General features: G+C 45.2%; 1 protein-coding gene across 2 annotated transcripts; it reads right to left on the bottom strand.

The window, feature by feature from the left end:
• Positions 1-1,885: 1,885 nt before the first annotated feature.
• On the bottom strand, positions 1,886-24,637 carry GPR149 (G protein-coupled receptor 149). 2 transcript variants are annotated; one of them, XM_088530491.1, is made up of 5 exons: positions 23,705-24,637; positions 22,514-22,706; positions 19,590-19,768; positions 19,401-19,511; positions 1,886-2,527 (listed from the first exon to the last, which is right to left on the bottom strand). In XM_088530491.1, exons 1-5 carry the CDS (start codon positions 24,635-24,637, stop codon positions 1,955-1,957), a joined length of 1,989 nt encoding a protein of 662 aa, XP_088386617.1. In that variant the 3' UTR covers positions 1,886-1,954. The 2 variants fall into 2 exon arrangements, with proteins under 2 accessions (XP_088386617.1, XP_088386616.1); XM_088530490.1 differs by having other exon boundaries at positions 19,401-19,768.
• Positions 24,638-25,086: the final 449 nt, after the last annotated feature.

Below are 25,086 nucleotides of genomic sequence, written 5' to 3'. Positions count from 1 at the left end.
GTTTAATCATGTGACTCATTTTAGAGCAAAACACAAAAAAAATGTTAGCAAATTAACTGATTAATTAAAGAAAATTTAATTTTTATTACAGCAGCAGAACAATATTCTATGATTAGGTCAAGTTCAGGTTTGCATCTCTGCAGAATTTTAGTAGCTCCAAATTTTAACCCTTTCTAAATACACCCACCTGAGATTAACACCCAGCACTTGATCTTCTTGTCAGCAGGGTCCACCCCACTCCTCAGGAAAGAAAAGAAACACCTGGCAAAACCTGAAAGCCCTGGTGATGAAGCTATGGCTCAACCTTTGTGTCCCATCTACAGAAGACAAAGAAAAGCAGCAGCTTCAGAGACAGCTCAAGGCCTCTTTGCTTAGTCCATATAAACAGCGACTTATTATAGGGCATGAGTAACTCAGTCCTGCTGTAGTCTCCTGTTAAATCTGAAATGTAACATCTTCATGGTACAAGAGCCTTGAGGGAATCTTGAAAGTACCCTGTTTTCAGCTTGGAATGGTAGTCTGTGGAAAGCAGAATTCGCAGAAGGATCCACCTTTACCACAACAACCTGCAGCCTTGGACACTGATTCTCTCCTCATGCACATGGTTGTCCTAGCATTAATTGCACATTAGCCTTAAGAATGTTTGCAACATATTTCATGTAGAACTTGAGGACTCTATCAACTGTTTGGCCACTTTTTATCAGAATCTGACATAAAATGGAGTATTCGGTAGCTTTAGGCTGGTTTTACACTTAGTTTTAGGTTTCCTGTAAGTCAGTAGAGGCCCAGACTCCTCCTGAGAGTGATTCAGAGCAGGAATCGCTCTGCCTCCCTCTCTGGAGGTCGATGTCTAAGTTAGATCTCCAAGACTGGCCACCATGAAGAGCTCCCTCGCCCCCTCTTACAAGTCATAAATCATTTGTAACTGCAGGCTCCTGACTATGTTGGCTCTAAAGCATGCGGGTCTGTCCCAAGCAGAGTGATGAGGGGTTTACTGACAAGGGCTACATGGCAGGAGTGATGCTGGTGTCCTTGCCGAGAGCCGCTGGGACTCCCGCAGCCACCGTCCCGCACGGAAGATCACACTGCAAATCACTGGTCCTTGCTTAGGGATGTCTCCTGTCTGAAAATCTTTAAACATGAAAAATTAATCAAATTAATTTTAATGGCTTAGCTCTTGAGACATTTCAAATGTTACCTTTATTTGAACCTAGTGCAAATATACTGTGAGGTTGTGAAACCTCTTAACTTGGCAAGACATCATGGAGGCAAGGAAAGTGTGCTCCTTAGAGTCACTGGCATAAAATTAACCAATATTATACACACTTCACCAAAGAAATGTCAAGCCATGAGAACATTGTTAAGTTCCACGACAATGTATTTACAGAATGTACATGCTTACATTTCAGCCATCCAGTACATAGTATTACATTTGCATCACACACAGAACAATATAAACCTAAATCACCTCATTGTCTTTTAACCCTTTACTTAGTCAAATAAAGGAGTTAGCCTTAAACTTTTGCTACATTTTTGCAGATGAATGTTTCAAGTCATGTAAGAGACGTAACAGAGCAGTAAGAGAAGAATTGCAACAGTCAGTAAAAACTGTTAAAACTTCACTTGGATGAAGTGTTTCCCCAGGTTCTCGTGGACAGGCCACCCAGCGCCAACAAGCAACCAACGCAGTTTTCTAAGACTTTGAGTTCTTCTTAGACATGAGAGTTCTTCAAATAAATAGATATATAAATAACTTGAAATTCACTAAGCAAGGCTGTAAAGCACTTAAGTATTTGTTTTCCCAACTATACGCGATTTAAAGTTCTGATCTATTTGATAGTAGACCCCCTCAAAATTTATCTATTAGGAAAAAACAGTCGTATTTTCTAGAACAACTTGAGTCAAGAGGAGCAGTGTCCGTTAAATCCGTTTAAATGTCTAGATTAAATGTCTTTTAATTGTTGTTGCCTTCTTCTTCATGTTTTCTGTATGCTTTATTCAACATTTGTATTTCTTCCTGATAACCATCTCTTTCCATATGTTGCTTTTTACTGTTCTGCCGATGAGCTTCAACGGTGTCTGGAATTGATATGTTAATATCGCTGTCAGGGTTGTTGGATGGTATGAAGAGTGAGTAGGAGGCAGTTTCCCCTAAATCACACGAAACAAACCTGTTCTCTTTCCGTGAATACCGTAAGGATGGAGACCTAACCTGTGTGGAGGACTGGCTGATATTACTGATGATGGACACGGTATCCAGGGCCTCTTCATTGTCACAAATCTCAAGAACCTCTAAATGAATTTTAACACTTGTGTCAGCAAACGTATTTGGCGACTTCTCCAGGTTTGGCTCATGACCAACACTCTTAGAGCGATATACTTCAATCTTCTTGGACGTGGGTGTTATTTTTTGCCCGTCAGTGCTTACCTCGTAGGTAGATAAAGAGAGGGTTTTTCCCGTGGGTGCCTGCAGAGACACAGTTCCTTGGAATGCACACAGAGGAATAGCTAAGGCACCGCCTGAGCGCTGGAAAGAAAAAGAATGACCATTATCCTGTGTTAATTTTTGAAGTCAGAGTTCATTGTAACACACCAAATATGCTTAGTTTTTTAGCTGATTTTACTGTTGTAGACTTTTCTTTGGAATATCTTAGAAAACTAGCATTTAAATGAGCATTATCATGTTCTAAATGATAACAAGAGGTGTTTTACGATGAAGACTGTACGATAAAAAGCGAAGTGCCAAGCAACTGTGACTCAGCTACAGCTTGTGGACACAGGCACTTCATTATAACATGTCTGCAGTCTTAAAATTTCATTGCAGCCAGTCTGCAATGAGGTAGCTGCTATGAGCTGGCCCCTCTGCAAGTGTTTTCACTCTGCTTAATTTAGATCAGGATACTGGTCTCCCAAGGCTTCTCATAGTCAGCAGAGGGGGAGAAATCACAGCAGAGCACAGCTGAAAACAGGACCTTAGTCTGACAACATCTGTTTCCCTTGGGCAGACTGTCTTAATTAGTCATAACTGAATTAGGTGGCTAAAGTTAGATGGCTTAGATACCCAGCTAAGCTTTCCAAAACAATTTGTCAGATATTATTTATGGAACTCCTTTGTATCTTTATTTTGCGGTGAAAATTCTGCTTGTTAAATTACACCAGTTGGATATCTATAACAAGGATTTACAATGTTGTTATGTGATGGCTACAGAAAGCATCTAGACTCCTGCTCCCTACTCTGCATTTCACAGTAGTTCTAGAAGCTCATAAGGGGCTTCTTCTAGAACAAAACTGAATTTACCAGTAGAGACGTCTCCGGCCCGCAGTGCTGCAGGACAGCTCCTGACTTCATCTCACGCTACAGGGACTCACATTTTTCCCTGACCGGGGTCATCAGTGCAGTGACTTGTGTTGGGCAAAACACAAGCGACCGCAGAGGGAGACGCAGAACAAAGCAGCACTCCAGTTCTAGAGACTTCCAGTGCAGGGCTTATCTACGGGTCCACCAGCTTCGCTGCAGCTGGGCTCCAGCTGCTCACACAGAAGGGCCAGGATCAGCCCCGAGAGCTGCTTCTGCTTCACTAAGACCAACGGCAGCTCTGCCCAGGTAACTCCTTGGCAGACAGTGGAAGTGCTGACTCTGGGACAGGCTATTTCACAAGAAGGGACTAGACTAATTCGGAGGTAAACATACATCAGAGAAGACTCCTGAAACCACGGAGAGCTGCGACTGCCTCTCTGCACCCGCACGGGCAGCAGAGAAGCGTGTGCTGAGGATAATGAAAAGTAGCCTCACAGCAAGGTTAATCACCCGCTACAGACCTCGGTGCTGCTGTTGCTATGCTGCTTTCTCAGGACCACTGAGGTCTTCCAGAGCTGCCTCCAACACCTCCAGACCACACTCCGACGCGATGTGCCGGCTTGTTCCTACCCATGTCCCAGCTTGTTCCTACCCATGTCCCAGCTTGCTCCTACCGCGCTGCAGGGCCCTGCCCAGCTCCGGCACCGCTGACTGCCCCGCTGGCTTCACCACCTCCTGCTGCTGCTGCCCAGGGCAACTCGCCAGAAGCACTCCTCCAGAAAAGGAGACCTGGGGAAGCTCCATTTTCTTCCCTTGAGGTAGCTCCTGCCCACCCTTCCCCATCCCAGGTGTTTCCTACAGCTGTTAGGCCGCCCTGGGAAAAGCTCTGCTTCCCGCTCTGAAGCCCTGCGGTTCTCACATCCAAAGGAAGTCTGAGCAAAACTCCCTGTTTCAAAATGCTGCACTCCACACCAAATGTTGGCTAAATGTGGCTCCAGTACTGGAGCAAGCCCGACACCCAGGCTCCTGCCCTGCCACATGACTGTCCCGTTGGGCTGCAACATCCATGTCCCCTCTACACCACTGGACTTACGTTCGGGAGCAGCACCACTTTTCTTAGCAGAGCAGCTCTGCCCTCCACACCTCCAAAATACAACAGCTTGCAGCCACATAGCCGGGGCACAGCGCTGGGAAGGGAGAGCTGCAGATTTAAAAGCCTGTTTCTCACTTCCCACACACCACCTGACCCACGCAGCTACTGAACAGCAAGCGGCTCCAAGCTCTCCCATTCCAGGTGCACATCCAAGGAAATGCCCCCACGGGCATTTTGTAGGTAATCCCGCGCCTGGGCATTACACCCAGCATGGACATTTCCACCAGCTGCACCCTGCCCTCAGCTGGGTGTAGCTGTGGAGGGCTCACCCGGAGCAGGGAATTCTTGCAGAGACTCTGCTTTGTTTTGCAGGGAACCCATTGGAATATGGAAACCTGAATTCAGCCTAAGTCTTGCTTGAAGGGAGTAGCTTCTTCACTGGCCAACTGTCCTAAAAATGCACTAATGAGTAGGTCATACTAATATTTAATGCAACTCCTACAAAAGGCAGAGCAGTTATTCCAACCACAGTCCCTTTCAGTCCGATGCTCAGACCTCATGGGTGGCGAGCAAGGAGAGGGACCTACGCAGAAGCAGCCCCTTGCTCTGAGCAGCCCAGCCAAGCCCGCCGCACCGCAAAGACCCAGCAGCACAGACCATACTGGCACTCGCTGGGGAGGAGGGTTCTATCTTCTGCTCCCATTGCTACTTAGAGGCTTGTAATGTAATTTCACTCTAAAACAGGGACAGGGAGCAATCTGAGTAATGCTAAGCAGTGGCCTTCAATTTACCCATTCAGACTCCAGCATCTCACCCCCACATTGCTTTAGCACCCACAACTATAGCAGGGTTGTGATTCATTTTTCTTAGCTTCAGCCCAGAATGTTTTGTGAAAGGGCACTGCTGCACTGGCCTCTCCACATGCTTTCCCCCCTACTCTTTGTATTCTTGTATTTAAAAGAAAAAATTGTAGTTGCAGAAAGAAATAGACATTAACTCCTCTCACAGTACCTGCACTAGGTGTTCTCTTTCAAAATCATTGTAACAAACATGTTGGTAAGAAGGCACAGAGAGCTCTCCGCTAACCATTCCTGGAATTGTCTGCAGAAGGACAATGTTTTGATGCTGTCTTATCATCTGAATGCATGTGGAGATTATGCATGAGCAGAGGTCAAGAGCTCTATGAAACAAACAAAACTCATCTTTTAAATCAAAGTGCCGTTTTGCAGCTTTTGTGTCTCAGCAGCTTAGCAGCATATCAGATACAGACACATAGTTATCATTATTTCTGAAATAAAACTTTGAAAGCTTTCTACAACCTTCGTTTTGTGTTTACCGGGATTTGTTACATGGTGATTTGTTGTATTGCCACAAAGATATGTCACACGTTAAGTACACACTTCCTAGCTCTGATGTCTCCCATACCCGTTTGAGGTTCTCAGTAACTACTCAGGGCAAGGAAGTCTTGCTGTGAGTGATTCTGATCCTAGGAAGTAAACACTTGTCTTTCTGAGACTCCAATCATGCTCAACACCTACGAGAGGTGAAGGAAGGAACAGGCACGCATCTGTTCAAATGCAGGAAATTTAAAATCAAGCCTGTTCTTTTTATTTGAGTGCATGCATTAATATATTATGTAAAATTATTTCTGATGTTTCATTGTACACACTCATACACATATATAAAAATACACATATTACAATTCATTGTTAAAATGCTGGTAGGACTGACTAGAAGGTGAAGGATTGGGACAGACTTATTTCTGTCCCAATATTTTGATAGCTGGGAAATAAATAAGAAATGCTCAAATGTTCTGATTTAAAAAAAAAGATATGGCAAATATTTTGTAAGCCAAAAAAAAGAGAAACAGCAAGTTGACAATTTGCAAGTTGCTTAATATCCACCATGTGCCTTTCAGCAACACGGGAGTGTTGCAGGATCTCCAGCGCGGGGATGCCAGCCATGAGCTCCCTGCCAGGAGGAGCTGCTCCTTCCCTTGCCTGGTTTTCCTCTTTGTAGGACTGCTCATTCATCTCCATCGTGTCCTATCACTGGGCATTTCCCCTGCACAGCTCCTGTCTCACAGAGCTGCCGGCTGTTCGCTCTGTTAAATCTAGGGCACGGTTTCACCGGAGAACGACATGTACCAGAACATTAATTTTTTAACAAGCAAAGAAAAAAGTTCCAATGAAGTAAATCACAGATGCACTCATTTCTTTAAGAGCGCTGCTGCATTTTGAATGGAGAAATCTTTGCATAATTGATACTGCAAATCCTTTCATTATTCATTCATCTCCCAGATTACACGGAAAACAGAAAACAGTTGTTATTGCTATAAGGCAAATCTTCATCATAATCTTTGCAGTTTAAGACCGGCCTCTTTAATCCAATTTTGGCTGTCCGAGCAGGCCTTGAGCCTGATTGAGCAGCTGAGGACAGGAGCATGCAGGGAGCCTGCGTGGAGAACACGGGCCCTTGTCCAGGGGGCCGTGGCAAAGCAGTGGCAGAGGGTCCTCCAAGAGACCTATCTTCTGCTTTCCCCTTCCTCAAAAAAAGACATGGGAGTAAAGGTTTGTTGCTTTTGGGCAGGACTGCAGAGTTTCTTAGTTATAAAAAGACTTCACTAGGATTACTTGAAGACCATGTGTCAGATCCTTTATAGGATCTATTACTGTATTTCTCATTGCCAATAGGTAGAAACCAAAACAAAACATCCTTTTCTATCTTGTTTGCCAAGGAATGGTTATCTTGTGTCAAAGATTAATAAAGGGGTTTTACATAGCTAGTACACTTGAAGGAAATTGTAATTTTATCACTTGTCAAAACAGGGCCTTATTCTGCGTGCTGCTAAGTGCCTCCCCAGGACGTATGGCATTCTCTCTGCTTCCCCTGCCTGGCTGGAGCTGATTAGGCAATTTCCAGTGTTGGGCACTTATGGAGAAATGAGGAATGTAAGACTGTAATCAACTTTGAGTACCATTTTTTATATTTACATTTGATTACACAGGAGGGAAAGGAATGCACAAACAGCTCCATCCTCCAAACAGAGTTATCAATGAACACTTTACCTCTTCAGAACAAAACTGACTCTGCTCCAAAAGCAGATCCTTAGCTAGATAATACTGGTCAGCACTTGAAATCCAAAGAAAAAAGATGCTTGTAAAACAAGTCGCACGACCTGAGTGGGGACTCAAGCAGCTCACAGCTCAAGTTTGATTGTAAAGACAATAAATTGCTGCTGTAATACTGTGAGTACTGTGTTCCAATTGAGAAAGAAAGGGAATGCTAAGGCAACTGGGAGGAGAAAGGGAGAGCCTAAGAGCCTGGACTTCCTATGCCATCAAGGGAGAGAAGTAGATGTGTTTGGAGGACACTCCAGTGCACTCACATTAGAAGCTTCCTTCTAGTGGCTCTGCAAGAAGGCAAAAAAAATCAAAGACATCTAAAAGTTAGATTTAGTTATGCAGACCTAATGGGCTAGCGACATCTGAGATGCCACCGAGGGTCTGAGACATCCTCAAAACACTTTCAGATACAGACCAGGACTAATGGGAGACCTGCCCACGGCGCAGCTGAAGCAGCAGCTGAAGGCCTCATGGGACAACCTGAGAGACATCTCAAACGGTCCCACAGATCTGTGTCTCGGCATGGCCTGAAGCCTAAGTTAGTCTGTAGACCCTCCTTCATGATTCCTACTTCCAAGATGTCATGAATTACAGACCCTAAAAAGACAAGATAGGAATTAAAATCTGGAAGCTCGTGTAAGTGTTAGAGACACCGGAGCCCGTGCCTGGTCTCTGGAGGGGCGGGAGAGCGTTGCCGCGAGCCCCGGCGCGGACGGGGACTCTCCTGACGCTGCCAGTGGCAGAGCCAACGGCACAAAGGCAAGTTTTGCTGTGTCCCAGTTCAATGCCACGTCCACTGGGCAATGCTGCCTTCCTAAACAGAAACATCATTAATCTCAATAAAGATCTAATGAATTTCCTTTCCTGATTACTCTGGTAGAAACCAGGCTCTGGCTCAAAAATGTTATTTTTAGAATGTCTCCAGTGAGGATCCCGTCGTTTCTTTTTGCAGACAATGTGTTTTCTGTTTATTTTAAAATAGAAGCTTAGTCTTCCACTCCCTAAAAATAAAAATTAGCTGAAGTAAAATTAATTGCCTTTGCAAGATTTGCCTTTTGAGAGGCTGACTGCATATAGAGTAGGATACAACGGGAATAGACAAGTTCACCTCAAATGACTTGTAAACCAGTACTAGTCATCAGCCTGCTCATATCTTTGTTTGGAGCAAATTAATAACAGAAAGAGCAACAGAGGCATCCAAGATAAAAATATTAGCATCTGCATACCAGAACTTTTGCACTCAGTTGACTGTGGCCAAAGTAAATGAATTCAATAAAAAGGTCTTTTAATATTATGCATATAATGCACACAGTGGCTTCAGTGATCCCTTGCACGGGGACAGCAGGGACAGAAGCCAACAAGGTGCTTTGCTTTAAGATGTGATGGAGCCTGTTTTGCACCTGTTAAAGCTTTAGCTTCTGCAGTGTGCACCCGCTGCCAAGAGGTTTAAGGGGACTTCTGCCACATGCCCATAGCCATGAGCATATTTAAACTCATTCTTCTTACCCATTCACCCCCACATCTTATTCTCATATCTATGCTTTGATGACAACAAAGGACTGTGTTCATCCAGCTTTACATTTAGACCTATTTGTGTACATGAAGATTTAAATGAAAATAAGGCTTAGTAAAAGAATAAACATTTTCTTTACTTCACTTCAAACAAAGTAGATAAAAAGCCCTGACGATTCAGGTGGGTGCATGGCCTTCCTCATTACTGGACTTCTGAACAGTCATTTGCCATGAGCTCCAGTTTCTCTGTCCTACAGAACTCAAGATGCTTTAGCACTACTTATTCTAAAATTATTATAAATGAGCTACATTTCTATGCAAATATCTGTGTTTCAAATCTGTTCTACTTGGTCTTCTCCACAGATAGAACAGCTCATTTTACAATAAATATTTCCCTTTAATAAGGAAACAGCCTTACCTAACAGGTTTTACTGATACATCTGGCCTTCGCAGATCTTTTTCTTTATTTCTAGACACTTGTCTCATATCCTACAAAGATCTTTGAAAAATAACTGGGAAACAGGGAAGTCTGTTACAGTTTGTATGTCTCTTATTTTTAGACAGATTTATAGAATACTGACTTAATGATCCTTTTGTACTTCCTTGTATTTGATTGCACAACACAGTGTGAGGGGTGATATTGTGTATCATAATACACAATAAATTATTTACACTTTCAGGTAAAAATGTGTGTGCAGAATGAAAATTTGCATGTTAGTTTTAACCACTTGCATGAAGGAACAGTGGGGATGCGTGCAAAATCCACACTGCAGCACTGCTGAAGCTGGGCAGCCCTGCCCCTTGCTCCTAGCGTTACGGACAGCCCCGTGCCCACGTCCTCACTCCACGGGGGTGGCCAGTCCCCAGGGACGCGGGTTTGTCACGGGAGCACAGGGAAAGCAGCAGCAGGGCCCGAAGAACAGGCGTTCCCGCTGCACAGGGGTTACGCTGCAACCTAGAACCACTCTCCAAAGCACACAGCTTCTGCAGGCAGCAGCCTGGCTTTCGCACAGTTACATGCACGGGCCAACACTTTCCAGTCGTGAACCTTCGAAAATGCCTTTTTTTGATTCTGACTGAAGGGTTAATTACGATGGTAACTGGTGGCAGAACCTGGTCCTGCGGAGCAGAGCAGGGGTCTGTGGGGCAACCTGTGGTGGCTACAGAGAGCCGGGTCTGGCCAGCCTGGCCCAGCTCTCTCCATCACCTTGCTGGTGGCCAGTGGTCACCCTTTGGATGGGACCTGACCCACTGACAGTCATCTCCATTTTTGTACCTGCTGCAAAATTAGGTCTTGTTTAAAGGTCTTGGCCTTTATTTTATGCGTGTACTGCCATCAGATGAACCACTCTTCATTTGCAAACCTAATACTAGCAAGTAGGTTTACAGCTGAGCAGAAGATAAACTAAAACACTGCTTTTGTTTATGAGGAAAATAGAAATACAACGACTGACGAATTTGTCTGAAAAACAGCACAGGCCTGTAAAAACTGTTCTCCATTTCAGCATCGCATATAATGGCTTTATTGGAAGGTCCTGACATTGCACTTCTTCTGCAAGCTCTGTTCCGCTCCTGTCCTCAGCGCTCCTGCTCCGCTGCAATGGCACAGGGCCGACCACGGCTCCAGCGCGAGCCCCAGCAGGTCTCCCCAGGCTGGCCTCGCTCCGTCCCACCCCGAGCAGGGCCAGGAGGAGCTGCTTAATGCTACACGGATTGCCGACCAGCAGAACGGCACCTGCAAGAGGAACTGTCCTAACCCACCCCAGCAAAGGCTAGACACACAGACACAGCAGCAAAGCAGGCAATGCTGCTGGCCTCCGCACTGCCTCTGGCATTTACTCAAATGTCTACAACTAACCTGGGGTGAGAAAGATCCTGTATCACCGCTAGAAACCCTTCAAAGCGCCAACATCCCGAGCCGCACTGCTGCTCCTCCTATGTGAAAGCATTCCAGCAGCCTCCCCCTCTTTGCAAGGCACGGCAGTAGCTTCTGTTCAGAGAGTCCTTGAACAGGTTTGCTCGAGACAGACAGGAGATGATGTAGCAAGTCAAAGAAAGAAAGCAGTAAGTAATGCAATGCCTTGCAAGCCTGGCAGATTTCTTTTGCCTGAAGGCACCTACTAAAGGCAAAAAAAAACCAACATGATATATTTACACTCAGTCTTTCTAGAAAATGAAAGAACACCTGTATTGTGCTAGCTGTTAAAGATACCTTTCATCAATGCCACTGAGAAAGAGTTAGCAAATGACAAGTACATTTTTTCTTTCCCTCTCAATTATAGCTAGCTTATATAGTACTAAATAAAAAAGGCTGCTTCATTCTCCCTTCATGCCACTCATTGCAGAAAAATCAATTTGATGGAATTACTCTTTACTCACAGAACTGACAATGAGACATTCAGCAATGGTATTTTCCAAGGCCGGACCTTCTTCCAAGCAGTACACAGTTTCAGCAGAAGGTTAACAGCCTCATATATGTATTCTGGCACTCTATTCTCCAAAAAGCTAAATCAGAGTGATTAGTGATTTTCTTACTACTTTGTTAAGGTCTGAAAATAACAGGAAAAACAATACTGCTGTCAAAATACAAATTAAAACGGGCATCCTCTGCAAGTATCACATGTTTCTGAAAGAGGGAAACCAGTCAAGACCCTATGGGCAGGCGCTGGCCCTGTTCTCAGCCTGCTTGGTCCTGCTGTATGTTGTTTTCCTCCAGAAGTACTGCAGGGGCTGTTGGCATCGAACATATGAGATACCAGCTGTTCTTTTAAAGAAAGTGTTGGGCAGACTGTGAAAAAGCCCTAAGTATAACAGGGTGCATTGCAGGTGCTTGGAATCACTGTTTAATAACCTGGCTATCTCCAAAATTCTGTAAAATAGGCTTTGTTTTTTTACCATTTTCGTAACTACGTTTTTTTCTCTTGCCTTCAAAATTCCAAACGCTAACCTATATTTCTGACCTGAGGTAATGGCTTAGCTTACTGAGGAGCACTGTTTTATTGAGAACAATTTCAGCTGCACCTCTACCCGCCGAGGTGCACTCAGACACAACACGGAGGACACCAACAGTTCTAGCTCCCTGTCAGTTCATTTCCGCTGCAGACAGGACATCTTTCACTGCATCTTACCCAGCACAACTGCCTTCCAACTAGATGGAGCCCATGCCACAAGATTCACAAATTTCAGTGAGTATTTCATCCCGTAAGTATCACGGAAGTATGGAGACAGAGAAAAGCATGAAATGTAAGGAGTGATACCCCTCTGTAACAGAGAGAACACCACACATAACCCTTATCTCTAAGCACCTCCTGCTACAGAAGCAGAGCAGGGAGGAAAAGCACAAGATGGCTTTGCAGGACACAAACGGAAAGGGGAACATTTTTGTGCACAGTGTGTGGTTCAGCCTCTTGACTTCCATTAGTGTTAATGGGAAAAACACAGCCATGTCCCTAGTCTGAGGATGCAGCCCAGGGGGATATTCCTGCCTTGTAAACACTGTGACTCAGGACACGACGCCGCACCTGGTATTCCCACCTCAGCCCCCATTTTAGCAGCACAGCCGGGGCCATGCGTTAGCTTGGCAGCACAGCAATCTCTGTGAAAGCTTTCTTTTTGTGCTCATTCTTCCAAAGTTGAAACAGCAGCAAAAGTGTAACTCGTAGGTCAAAGGGCTCAGTAAATCTACTGGAAACTGTGAAAGAAAGATCAGGGAAAAAATGGACATGGCAATGTAGGAAGGAGCTTGAGAAGAAGGGCAGGAATAGGAAAGAGGTGACATTGTCCACCTATTCACATAGGAACAAGCAGAGAAGCATGTCAATTTGAATAGAAGGTAAGCGAGTATTCCAGAAATGTATGTCCTCTTCGATGTGTGTCATGTCTCACTTCTGAGCTGCTTCCCTGTCACACAGAGCCCCATTCCCATGTCCCCTGCCGCCGGGTTTTGCTCTGCTAAAGTGAATGGAGCTGCCATTTACACAGAGGGCAGTGCTTTCACAACGGAGCAACGGGTCACACTCTGCCTATGGAAACCAAAGAAACTAGAAGAGAAGACAAACACAAGTCAAGGAAATTGCTCTCTTTAGGATTGTGATCGTGCAGTGAAAAAGCATTTACTCGAGGAGCTCAGCGGTGTGTTTACTGTGACGGGCTCAGAGCGCGGTGCGTGCTCCCCGGCCTGCTCCGTGCAGGGGCCCTGCCCGGCCCAGCTCTCGTCCTCCCCACGCACCACGGCGCCAGCGCGTCCCCAGAGCGGGCACCGAGCAGACACCGGCCTGCAGGCGCCGGCTCCAGTACCCCTCAGCACACATCCTCCTCCTCCTGCTCCACGAAAGCACTGCCAGCCAACAGGACAACGAAAGGGACAGGCCCAAACTGCGTTACTGCTAGTGAGTGTGTCCGGGCGGGAAGCAGAGCGAGGCCCTGACCGGGCAGGCGGCAGCAGAGAAGCCAGGGCCCTCCAGCTGCTCCGCCGCAGGGCACCCAGGCACTGCTCCTCGCACAGCCTTGCCCCAAACTTGGTGTCGACAAACTTGGACAGAAAAAATTAAAAAAAAAAACGGATGACTGCTCGCAACTATGACTGGGAAAGATTCAGCAGAGGTATCCTCTTGAGACTTCCAAACCTGCGCACGGATTCGGACGCAAAGCTCTATCTAGTGGCACCAGTGCATGCCGGGCACCTCTAGCCTACTAACAGCTGTGAAAACTTTCAGTGTTTCTGATTAGATGTGAAGTGAGCAAAACTCCATTAAGCCAGGCAAACCACAAAGTTCATCCAGCTGCTTCCTCCCAAAACCCAGCAACGGCCTTGAAAAATGGGAACATATTGTCTTTTTATAAAAGCAAGGATGAATTTACAAAATTGCTTTCTAGAACTAAGAAAAAGCTAAGTGAGCTTTTTTGCTCACTTTTCTACCAGATGCCTTCATTTCTTGCTCTTTTTTTCTTTCCACACAGAAAATGGTGTAGTTATGGTATCTAAGTAGTAGATAAAGAACTTAACTTTGAAAAACCTGTTAGAAAAGATCTAACACTAATCACCTGTTTTCACTGGGCCTGTTGCAGAGGAACATCCCCTCATATTGCCAAAAGGCTAATGTTTTGCCCTTGCAAGATGAGGCTCTAGAATGCAGCTCAGACACAGTAGTGTTTTCTAGGTCGCATATTTCTTTACAGCTTTTTCAAAGAAAATGCGACTGAAGTGAATTGTAAAAATCTTGCTGTTATGAACTGTGGAATTTGAGATGACATTAAAATAATCTGTGGCAGGAAGTCTACATCTAGCTGCATGTCCTAGCTAGCAGTGCTAGCTACCAGGGGCTACTCAGATTGCAGACTTTGAATGACCCCACCGTTTTTTCAAACAAAGGAACATCTGGCTACCGGGCCGTGTATTTCAGCTGGATTTTTCAAGCCAAAGCTGAGCACGCCCGCTCTCTTCTCTGGCAGAAATCCTCCCTGCCTCTGCCTGGGCTGGCGCGGTGTCCGCGCGCTGGGCAGCCCGGCTCTGGGGTGCGTTCTGCCCAGGGAACCCGGGACCTGGAAGTGCTGAAGGTAACGGTGACCTTGAACTGGATGAAACGTGTCACTGAGGTCCCTGCTGGGATGTGCTCCGGGCTGAACACAGCGTGTTCAGAGTGCACTGCTCTCCCCCATGTTGCCGCTTCTCCTCAGGATTTTTCTCAGAAAAACTCAGGGCAATTATTCTTTCACTATGCTCCTTGGAGACTGCTTTTATTTGGACACTACAACTCCCTTTTCATCCTGAAAACTGTCAGCGAGGAGGATTAACAGAAAGGCTGAACAGGCTTTTAGAAAGTTGATGATGCCGACGACTCTTTTGCTGATCTGGACAATGCAGTCAGATGCGACAGCCAGCACTGGCAAGGAGTGATGTAGCTGCTTGGTGCTTCATCTGTCAATAAAATAAATGATCATGTGCTGACGGAAGCAACAACCTAACACCGTAAATATTTCATCTGTCCTGCTGATAAGAAATATTTGTCACCAGTTAAAAATCTGGGTGCCTGGCTAGCTGTTCTTCAGAGATGAGGATCAGATTATTTCATTTTTTTGGCCCTGACCAAAATGTTCTGTCTTTTCCTATGCTTGACCAAGCAGTTTTGGTTCCAAATGGGACAGCTGCCTGCTAGAGCAACACACATTATATTAGTCACTCGGTGGCAGCCACTCGCGCATTGATTTCTTGTACTACTGTAACTGGCCCGAGGTTGCTGCTGTTCTGCAGGTGTGACCTGAGTCACCACGCGGTTCTCCAGCTGCCCTACGGCTCGGCTCTCCGCGGCTGTGCAGACAGGTAGGTTGTGTGAGGAAGGGCCCGTCTCGCCGCGCACTGAGCAGCAGAGCCCCACGGGGGAGCCGGGACCGCGGGGCTGCGCCCGGCGGGGGTGGCCGGCCCGTTCCCGCTCACCCTGCGTGCGGGCTGGCGCAGGGACTCGCGCTCCACGCGGCCCTGCAGGCCGAGGGCTCCGGCCTGGAGGGACGGCAGGCGCTGGGGATGCAGGGGAAGCGCGTGTGGGGACTGCACTAGGCTTCTGCTGGCACGTCTGGAGGAAGGACCAGGTGTGGAGAAGGGAGGGACCAAGGTAGTGTGGGGAGGACAAGCACGCGGAAATACCCCCTGTAGGGTCTATCTTCTCCTCTGCTACCACAGTTCCTTCTTTTCTATTTCCTGGGTCTTACCGTGCTCTAACTCTAAAGAGCTTTCAAATCTGGTAGTCACCCACAACTGACAAAGAATTTCAATGTAAGTAAAAAAGCATTCTAAGTTTTTATAAGGTAACTCCCATTTTGAACACCTTGCACAAAGGAATGGAGAGGTTGTTTCTCTTAGCAGGTTGTCACACCAAGCTGCCCTGCCCTCTGCTCTGCGGGATCCAGAGGACCCTGCCACCCCGCGCAGCGAGCGGCTCCCGAAGCACCTGGGTTCGTCCCTGTCACCAAGCACTCACGGTCCAGCTGGAAGTGAGGAACGTGCCTCCCCCTCGGATAATCACCCATTTCTTGGCAAGATTCGTCATCTTTTCTAAACTAATCAGCATTATTGGCAAAGTATGCAAAGGTACATAGAAAGACTTTTTTTCAACAAAGGTGACTAGTGGGGAGAGATGAGGACAAAGTGACATTTCTTATATACCTAGGGATCTCCAGACAGGCTAAATGAAAGGATGGCTTTAACTCATTTAATGTTTGGCCCAAACTGATCTTTCATCCTACATACATCCAAGAAATGCTTTTTTTTTTTTTCTCTCCAACACTTATGGGAGTTTCAGACTCTGCCCTTTTCCCCCAGCAAAGCAAATGTCAGCACTGTGAAGCTCCACAAGCTCATTCTGAATGTCAGAAACATTGAGATCTGTAGCTTAGAAGCCTTGAACTTTTAGACCATAAAAGCCTTAACACCTGGCAAATGCACAGTGTGTTATAACTTGGAAAATGTCAGAAAAGGACAGATTAGGATTCCTTGTAAAGGGAGTAGTGAAAAAGTCTGTCCAAAAGCGACACGTAAAACCCCTAGGCACAGAAAGGCAGCCCCAGGGCAGTGCCAACTGCCTCACTGCGAGACGCTGCTGTCTGCGTAGCAGAAACCAAGGGTCCAGCAACCCCAAACTGCAGCTGCCGGAGACGGGAGAAGGGCATCTTGTGTAAAACCAAAGAGCGCCAGACACCACTGCAAGGAGAGCCACAGTTAATGATGAACCTTGGGACATACTGACCCTTTTAACTAAACTACATACGACCCTCAAGAAAATCATAACAGTTGGTAAACTGCTGTGTCTGTAACTAGTAGATTAAAAACAGGTTCAGTCACCATCTACTTTTGCCCACGGACACAGCAGTTTACCAATCCATACAATAAGTGAATAAACATTTGCTTTTCAATGAAAGGAATGATCAAGACAATATGAAATATCAAACTGAAATTCCTATTTTGACTAATTTTATAAACTAGTGGATATCACTTAGTCATTTTACCCATGAATGTGCTGAAGATTCGTAACAAATTGATTTAACTTCTAAGTTAGCACTGCCTGGAGCAGGAGACTGAGCTGGGGGACCTCCAGAAGACCCTGTCAAATCCTCCTAAATCCTCCTGTCCTATGGGCTTCACACAGGCTCCAGCCCCACTCCCACTGAACACGATGCTAAATTCCCACTGAATCCCACAGTACCCACCTAGGTAATACTCAGCCAGGCAGATTGGCTTTGGCTTCTGGCTTTATCATGCCCCAGATTCCTGCACCTGGCATTGCAGTGGGTAGGAAGGGCTGATATTCTAGATAGCAACATATATCCAAATTCAAATAAAGGGGTTAACAACCTGCAATAAGTTCACCTGGAAGCGTTTCTCAGGTTTATAGAGCCTGCTGCTTATTTCAATGGAGATATTTTAACTCCGTTGACAGGCACCAGGTATTTTTGTTTGCAAGACCACAGGAGGACAGTGGAAGAAAACCTGCTTCCGCGGCAGAACCACTGCTGCAGGAAACACGGCATTCCCCAAACGTTAACCACCTTCCTGACCATGTGAGTGCTCCATTTTGGGGGGTGCTTTGTTCACACCCCTCAAAAGAAACAGACACTCTTCTCTCAGTCTCAGGATCCTAGAGAAAGCCTGAAGAGATGGTTTTCCCATGGCCACCGATGAGCTCTTCAAATATAGCAGAAGAAAAGTAATTTTGCTACTTACCACACAAGCTTCTGAAATTTAATCAAATAAAATGAAGGTTCAAAGTGAACAGTAATACAATAATAACAAAACTATAGTCATGTCTTCTGTTTACATCCTCTTGCATATGTTTTGCAATTGCTCATGCATAATAAACTGAAAGCCAATACTGTCTCCTTTTGGATTCTACCAAGGGAAACCTTCGAGGGTGAGTGGGCAGAGCTGACATTTAAGTTGTCTCAGAGTCAATTTACAGCAAGAATACAAAACTGTGACTGTGTCACATATAAAATATGAAAACTATGTATTTATATGCACATAGAGTTGCCCTGATTTATCTTAAAAATGGGTACATAGCTATGCTGCTATAAGATCCTTTTATACACTATTGATGTTGACAAATTGTATGGTGGGGCATAAACAATGTAGCACATGAAATATGCATACAGAGCAGGAGCAGCCAACGGCACAAAGTACTTCTACCCATTTTTGCTCCTTAAACCATCCTGAGATGCCTTCTTAGAGGCCAGGATGTGAAGAGACCAGCGTGTAACTGGAGAAAGAGGCGCTCGTTCTGGTTCCACTAGAGTGTCCCATTACAGGCTTGCCTGGCACCTCGCGCCCTCCCGTTCAGAACCGGGCGTTTTTAGGAGGTGGGAAACCTTCACACTCATTGTCTGTCCAACTGACAGTCCCTGTGTTCCATTCATAAGGGAACAATTAACAGTATTCTTCCTTCCTTCCTTCCTTTCCTTCCCTTCCAACCTGAAAACTGCAAACAAACCCCAATTTTTGTGGAGATGTACCTAAGCCCAACGGGACATGCCTATAGGTGAAAGGATCACACTGTAAAATCAGAGTTCTAGGTGTTAGTTTTTGATAATATGCCCTTAAGGTCTAAGGTCTGTTGAATTTCCTGTTCTCGATAAAGTTGAGAACCTTTATTGGATTCTATACAGTGCCCAGAAAATACCACAGAGTAGAACCAGAAGCTCTATGCCAAGAGCTACACAAGCTAAGTTTAAGGACATCCCTAGTAAATCCTTAGGTTGAAGTGCTCTATCTAAGGAAGCCACCTTTAATCACTTCTCTCTTGCAGCTCCAGAATGCTAACCAGTTCCTGACTGTTTCTTTTCCTTGATGACTTTCCACTTCCTAAAGCAAAGGGTTTTGATCATTTTAATACTTGGAACATTTCCCTATGAATCTAACAGGAACCTTCAAACCCAGACCAAAATCTATCCTTAGCATGTGGTGCTCACCCTTAGTACCTTCTTATGCTTTTTCATCCTCTTCCAGTTCTCCTTTTTTTCCCCACCCAAAATGTAAGCATGGCCAAAAAAAAAAAAGTCACTAGATCTTTCGCAGTTTTGCAGTCTTCTGGAGAGAAAATCCCTATCCCCTGAGATGAATTAATACAGTTTGTTGTGAATTCTAACCATACACAGATCATGCAGGTGTATGCAAAATAGTAACAATAACAGACATCCACAATTAAGGAGACAAATGAGAAATTACTGCCAGATCAAAATTTGCAAGTAGATGTGAGATTACTAAAATATAGTGTTAAATATGATTTTTACTAAAAATAATTACACTGTTAACTAACTGGAATTTCAAAACAAGCAAAAACTTTTTTTTTAATCCTTCTTATTATCAGAAAAGCAGGAATGATTTTACCTGCCGAGGGGTCCTCTCCGACTTGCTCCGGCACCATTCCCAGTCCGTGAGTTCAGGTTTATGGCTTTCCTCGTGCGACAGGCGTCGTTCGGGTCCTTCGAGAAGCGCGGCCTTGCCCAAGCCGCCGGGCTGCTCTCTGCCCAGGGCTGCCCCGGCGTCAGGGAGCAGCCGCTCGCGGTGCTGCTCCGCGCCGGGGCCCGCCGCGGCCGGGGCCCGGGGCTCCCCGCAGGCGCCGCAGTCGGCGCTCACCAGGTTGTGACGCGACAGCGATTTGGCGCCGGCTGCCTGGGGGCGGCTTTCATGGGATATCCTGTAGATTCCGTAACCTTGCTGGAAAGACAGGCTGAACTCAAAGCCTCGCCGTTTGGCTAGACAGAAAGGAGACAAAAGAGACAAAAACAAGCAGAAAAATTAGATTACACATAAAATGGAAATTACATTCTAAGGTACAAAGTAATTTATTTTGTTACTGTTACCAGAGGGTAATTTTCTATCCATAAAAGTATAAATTGTTGAGAAGAAAGATTTCTTAATTAGTAAGTTATGGTGTTGCTTTCCTAATGAATTCAGAAATGATACATTCCAAAGTTCACGGGTTCCCAGAAACTGGTAGATTCATCTGCCATTTTCAAAAACACATTGGTTATGATGCTAATCAGGTTCACACAAGAAGAAAATAGTTAAATTATGGCTCATTTTGTGATATCATTTTTTTCAATTCTATTTCAACTATATACCTAAAGTAGAAAAATTGTACAAAGTGATAAAATGTATTTCTGAGAATCGATAACTATCCTTCAATGTGAACAGTCAGGTAAGAACAAAGTTCTACAACAAAAGATAAACAATAGCTGAAACTTCTGTGTGTTCTTCATTCTAAATTCAGCTTCAGCTAATTAGTCTTACACAGTAACTGAACAATTAAATTTCTCAAATACCATTTAAATGCCTTCATATTTCCTTGTTTCTAATACAAATCACCTTAGATTCTTCACATTCATGTCAACTTTACATCCTGCTTTATGTAGTAACCAAAGGAGTGTCTTACTCAACTCATGAAATCATCTTCCTCCTAAATCTATCATGCTACATTATAAGAAAAACTTGTATAAATACATTTATAGGACATGTAACCCTGTTAAGCAGTAGACAATGTGTTGACAAGATCGTACTTAATTATGAGAGATCTTCTGCCTTTAATAGTCTTTGTGTTAAAACTTGAGAATGTTAAAGCCTGAGAAAACTTGAGACCTTTAGAATAAAATACTGAAAAACAGATTTATTTTAAATTATGTTATAATTGTTGCTTTTCCATCTGTTTTACGTTCTGTCTCTAAATATTGTACTAGATGCATCAGGAACAGGCTATCTCCCTGATGAACTTCAGCCAGGCTCGCCAGCAAAGTGGTGAGAGGGTCATGAGCAGAAGTCATTCCGCGTTCGGAGACGCACCCAAAGGCAGTGCCAGCCACGCATGCGAATGGCTTTTCCTGAAGATCTGGGCACTTGCTTTCTCCTTAATACACTGCAGTGGATGTCAGGCATTTAGCCACATAAGTCAGTGGACATCCACTGCAGAAAAAAGGGACCAACGGTCAGATCCTCAGGAGCATTTATGTCTCATTTCCCTAAATATAACTTGCCCACACATTCAGTTCAACTTGGATCAGGCCTGAAGGGAGAGTTTTATCAAACCCTACAACAGCAGCTCACACTGCCTCAAGTCTAATGCAGTAATTTATCATCGCTATGCATGAAAACATTATAAATATTAAATAATAGAAAATGTTTTCTGTAATGTATTTTTGACAGTAATTATGCAAGGAATTCTTCTGTTGCTTTTGATTTCTTAGTGATCTTTTCACTAGAACATATTTATTACATGTTAACAGACATCTAGCAAGTGTAGATGTGTTTAATAACCTCTTGCAGATTTTTATTCTTTAAACTTTTCATAATTACCTGTTGAGCAGCTTTTTTTTAAAGTTTATAAATCTTGTGGTTGTCCCAGAAAACCAATGCATACATACATATACGCTTGTATGCCATTAATGTAAGTGAATTATTAACAAAGAGCCTGAATTTATATTAGTATGTACATTAAGCTTTCTTAAAATATTTTAATAACTGCTTCACAAAGGAAAAAACACTGTGTAAGTCTTGTTTTCATTGTTAACTCAAAATGTGTAATAGGACTATGCAAATTATGAGAACATTTCAGCTCAAGATATTTCATAAGTAACTGACCAAGAACTTTAAGGAAAGCATTATGCAGTATTTTAGCCACAAATCTGATGCTATTATTAATGTTTTCAGAAACTTACATGTGTGTTTCTTCTGTAGAGGTAAGTTTACAGAGTGACAGCTGTATTTCTTTGCCTTCTCTTTCTCTGATTGAACATTACCACATGATCCAGAAGTTTTTAATAAAACAACAAAGGTGATATATCTGCAGCCAACATGCTGGGGTGCAGAGGGCATATGCAGCAAGTCCTTTGGCTGGTTTTACATGGGTTTTTCTGGGCCATAAAAGCTAGTTTCAGAGCTTTAAAATATTTCCAAAGGGCTATTAATAAAAGCCTGGCATCCTCTATTTTACACATATACCAGGTAAATGTTATACACATGCAGGAAAATCTTTTTAGGATAAGTGTGTAGCAGGTCCTCAGCTTTCAACAGGTTACATGAATGCACTGAGTCATATGCACCCGCTCCCCGCCTAATCACGACCTTTGGTGTTTGCCTATTGGTATCACTGTAACTTCTGTCCTGCATCTATAGGGCAGGAGTACAAACAATAGATCCTCTCCTCCTTTTAATTCAGGAGCACAAAGTTGCTCACAATTAACTTTTTCTTGTTTTCCTCACCAGCATTGAGTGTATTTAGTATGGTCTGTGTATCTGCTTAGCACTTTCTGTCAGACTTTGGTGGATATCTCTTTCCTGGGGTAGGACAGGAGAGAGAAAGTAGGATTCAGAGTTCATTTGTTCTGCTAGAAGATCTGCCAGTGAGTCGGGAAAACCAGGCAAGCAAAGCAGTGTTAATGACGCCGAGTTCCCATCCTCTTTGCTCCCAGCCGCAGCCCAGCCGTGGGCTCGCCTCCCGCACTCACTCTTGAGCTCCTCCGAAGACACAGTGTACACGTTCCTCCTGCAGTTGATGATGCAGCCGCAGGGCAGGTGGATCCAGTGCTCCGACAGGACAAACACCGGCGTCACCGTGGCAGCCAGCAGAGTCAGCAGAAAGCTAAGGGTCTCGAACGAGAGGTTTCGAAAACCGACGATGTGCTGGACAACCATCTGTATCTGAAAGGCAGAACATTCAGAAATATAAATTGCTTCAAGCGTCTGATATATCGCCAGCGAGAGGCAAAATATCTCACCTGAATGATCTGACACAAGTAAAAGCCACAGGTTGTCACCCATGATCATATGTTGAGCCAAATAATTGCGTGTCTAAAACAGACACACAAACCGAAAGACCCTGGCAAACTCTCTCCAGCTCATTCTGCATTTCTTAGAAGACCCCTTGCTTCAAGTTAAATGGTAAATACAGATGCCTGGAAACTACTGAAGAAGCAACTCAGAATGCAAGGCACTTAAAAGGGACTGCCAAATTGCTGGAGAACCCCCAGCTCCTCATGGGGAGCAGGGACCGCAGGACCGCGCAGAACGGTGCGCCCGCTGCTCCGTAAGGGTCTCGTCCAGCCGAGAGGGGCCGAGACGCTGCGCCTGCAGCATCCAGGGGACAACCCTGAGCAAGAGCCATGCTCATAGTGTGAACAGACTCGTTCCTAATGACATGAGGATGTATCTGTTCACAAGGCTCCTAGTTCATGCACATGGCCAACTCCTCAAAACACTATGGAGATTTTACAAAAGATACAAAAAAACCTTATTTTTCAAACAACTCCTATTCCTTAAGCAGTCAGTGAGTCAGCGCTGCGAGGCGGGGCAGGACAGCTTGCTCAGTAGGACTCACAGCGCTCACAGCGCCGCTCAGACGCTTCTCAGAGAGCTGCAAACACAAAGGATGGACCCCAGGCACCCTTGTATTCAGGTGATACAAACGGGGGGAAGGCAGAGCAGCACACTGATGAATCAGGCTCTGGCAAACCTGCTGAAAGCCAGTTAAATTCATGTAGTGTGACACAGATCTGCTCAGAAGGACTTCTGCTGGCACAGGCTATTCTATAAGGAATAACCGGTCTGCCTACTGTTCACCCGTTTCAATTCACATCACATGAACTCATGCCCCACTTAACCCCATGTAACCTACGGAGGAAAGCACTGTGACAAGTTACCATCATGGGAAGCCAGAGAACGGCCTTTGTCAAGGCGAGGATGAGCGAGAAGCGCTTCTGGGCGAAGGCCACGGCGCCGCTCCTGCTCAGCGCGCTGCCCCCGCAGCGCCCCGCCACGCCTGGCCGCCCGGGCGCCTCCGCCTGCTCCAAGTGCTTCAGGGTTTTATCCACAGGGTCCTCCGGCGACAGCGACGGGGTAGCGGCACTGCAGCCTGTCGCGGGGCTGACGTAGCCTCCGGAGATTTCCTGGTAATCAATGTACAATTGCTGCTGCTCGTCTGAGCACAACAGCTGGTAAGTTAGAGGGACCGAAAGCACCGTGAGGAGGCAAAAGCACAGCGAGTAGACAGCAAATAAAAACAGGACGTAGGAGCTGGCACAGTCAAGGAAGCAGCCCCAGGAGGTGGGGAGGTAGCTGCCCCAGCCACAGAGAGGCAGGATGCAGATGAGCAGGCTGACGAGCCAGGCGGTGAGAATAGCCCATGTCATGCTCACTGGCCGCCTGGAAGTGCTGCGGCTCATCGTCACACTTCTGTTGACGGCGTAGAAGTTGTAAGAAACTATAAGAGACACCTTCAGATTGCTAGAAATACCCTGGAATAAATAGATAAGCGCTGAGGCAGTGCACAGAGGCTGGGGGAGCACATCATTTGACCACTGGGCGAGCATGAAGATAATCACTGGCACGATGCTGATCAAATCATCTATTGACAGCGAGGCCACGATCATTGCCACCGTGCTTTTGTTCTGCATTTTCAGCAGGAAAACCAGGGAGTAAATGCTGCCCAGCAGCGCTGCGAACGTGATGATGAAAGTCAAGCAGAACAGAAGGACATTCAAAGTTCTCTGCTCACTAGGCTTATCCATAATGCTGTGATTTTCAGTGAAGAAGCCTGTCCCATTGAGAGATAAATTACCAGGCACTACCGACATCGTCCTTGCCTGGATTTCTGCTTGCTGCCTCACTGACTCTGCAAGTTTTCACTAGCAGAAATTTTAACAGCTAGCTCCACATCACAAGTTTCTTTGTTTTCCTAAACTCTCTTTTGTGGCACTTGATGAGGAAACATTCAATATAAGCATCCTTGATAACCACAATAACTCATGCTCTCCAAAGATCAGGCAAGAATGAAATGCTGAAAAAAATGCAGTTCTTCATTTAAAAGACACCCAGGTTTGACGTAGTCCTTTGTAATCCTTTCAGCACCAGAAGATGGTTAATTTAGGCTCCTCAGGTAATAACATGCCATTCACTTTGAACGGAGAGCAGGCAGCGCGCTGTACTCACGAGTTCAGCTGAACTGAAGGTAGAATTTCAGGTGTGTCCAGGCTCAGGAGCAGGAGAGGCTGCTGGACTCCCCCCGCGCCGCGCCGAGCTGCAG

This window comes from Tinamus guttatus, unplaced genomic scaffold (assembly GCF_059628265.1).
Source record: "Tinamus guttatus ecotype Peru unplaced genomic scaffold, ASM5962826v1 Tinamus_guttatus_pri_ptg000376l, whole genome shotgun sequence".
NCBI lineage: Eukaryota > Metazoa > Chordata > Aves > Tinamiformes > Tinamidae > Tinamus > Tinamus guttatus.
This window is presented reverse-complemented; position numbering and strand designations above follow the sequence as displayed.

Coding starts and splice junctions, on each gene's coding strand:
- GPR149 (XM_088530490.1), bottom strand. CDS start 24,637: ATGTCGGTAGTGCCTGGTAATTTATCTCTCAATGGGACAGGCTTCTTC. Junction 19,769..22,513: donor GTCTTCGGAGGAGCTCAAGA/GTGAGTGCGGGA, acceptor CTTTCTGTCTAG/CCAAACGGCGAGGCTTTGAG. Junction 2,528..19,400: donor CGGAGAGGACCCCTCGGCAG/GTAAAATCATTC, acceptor TTTTCTTTCCAG/CGCTCAGGCGGTGCCTTAGC.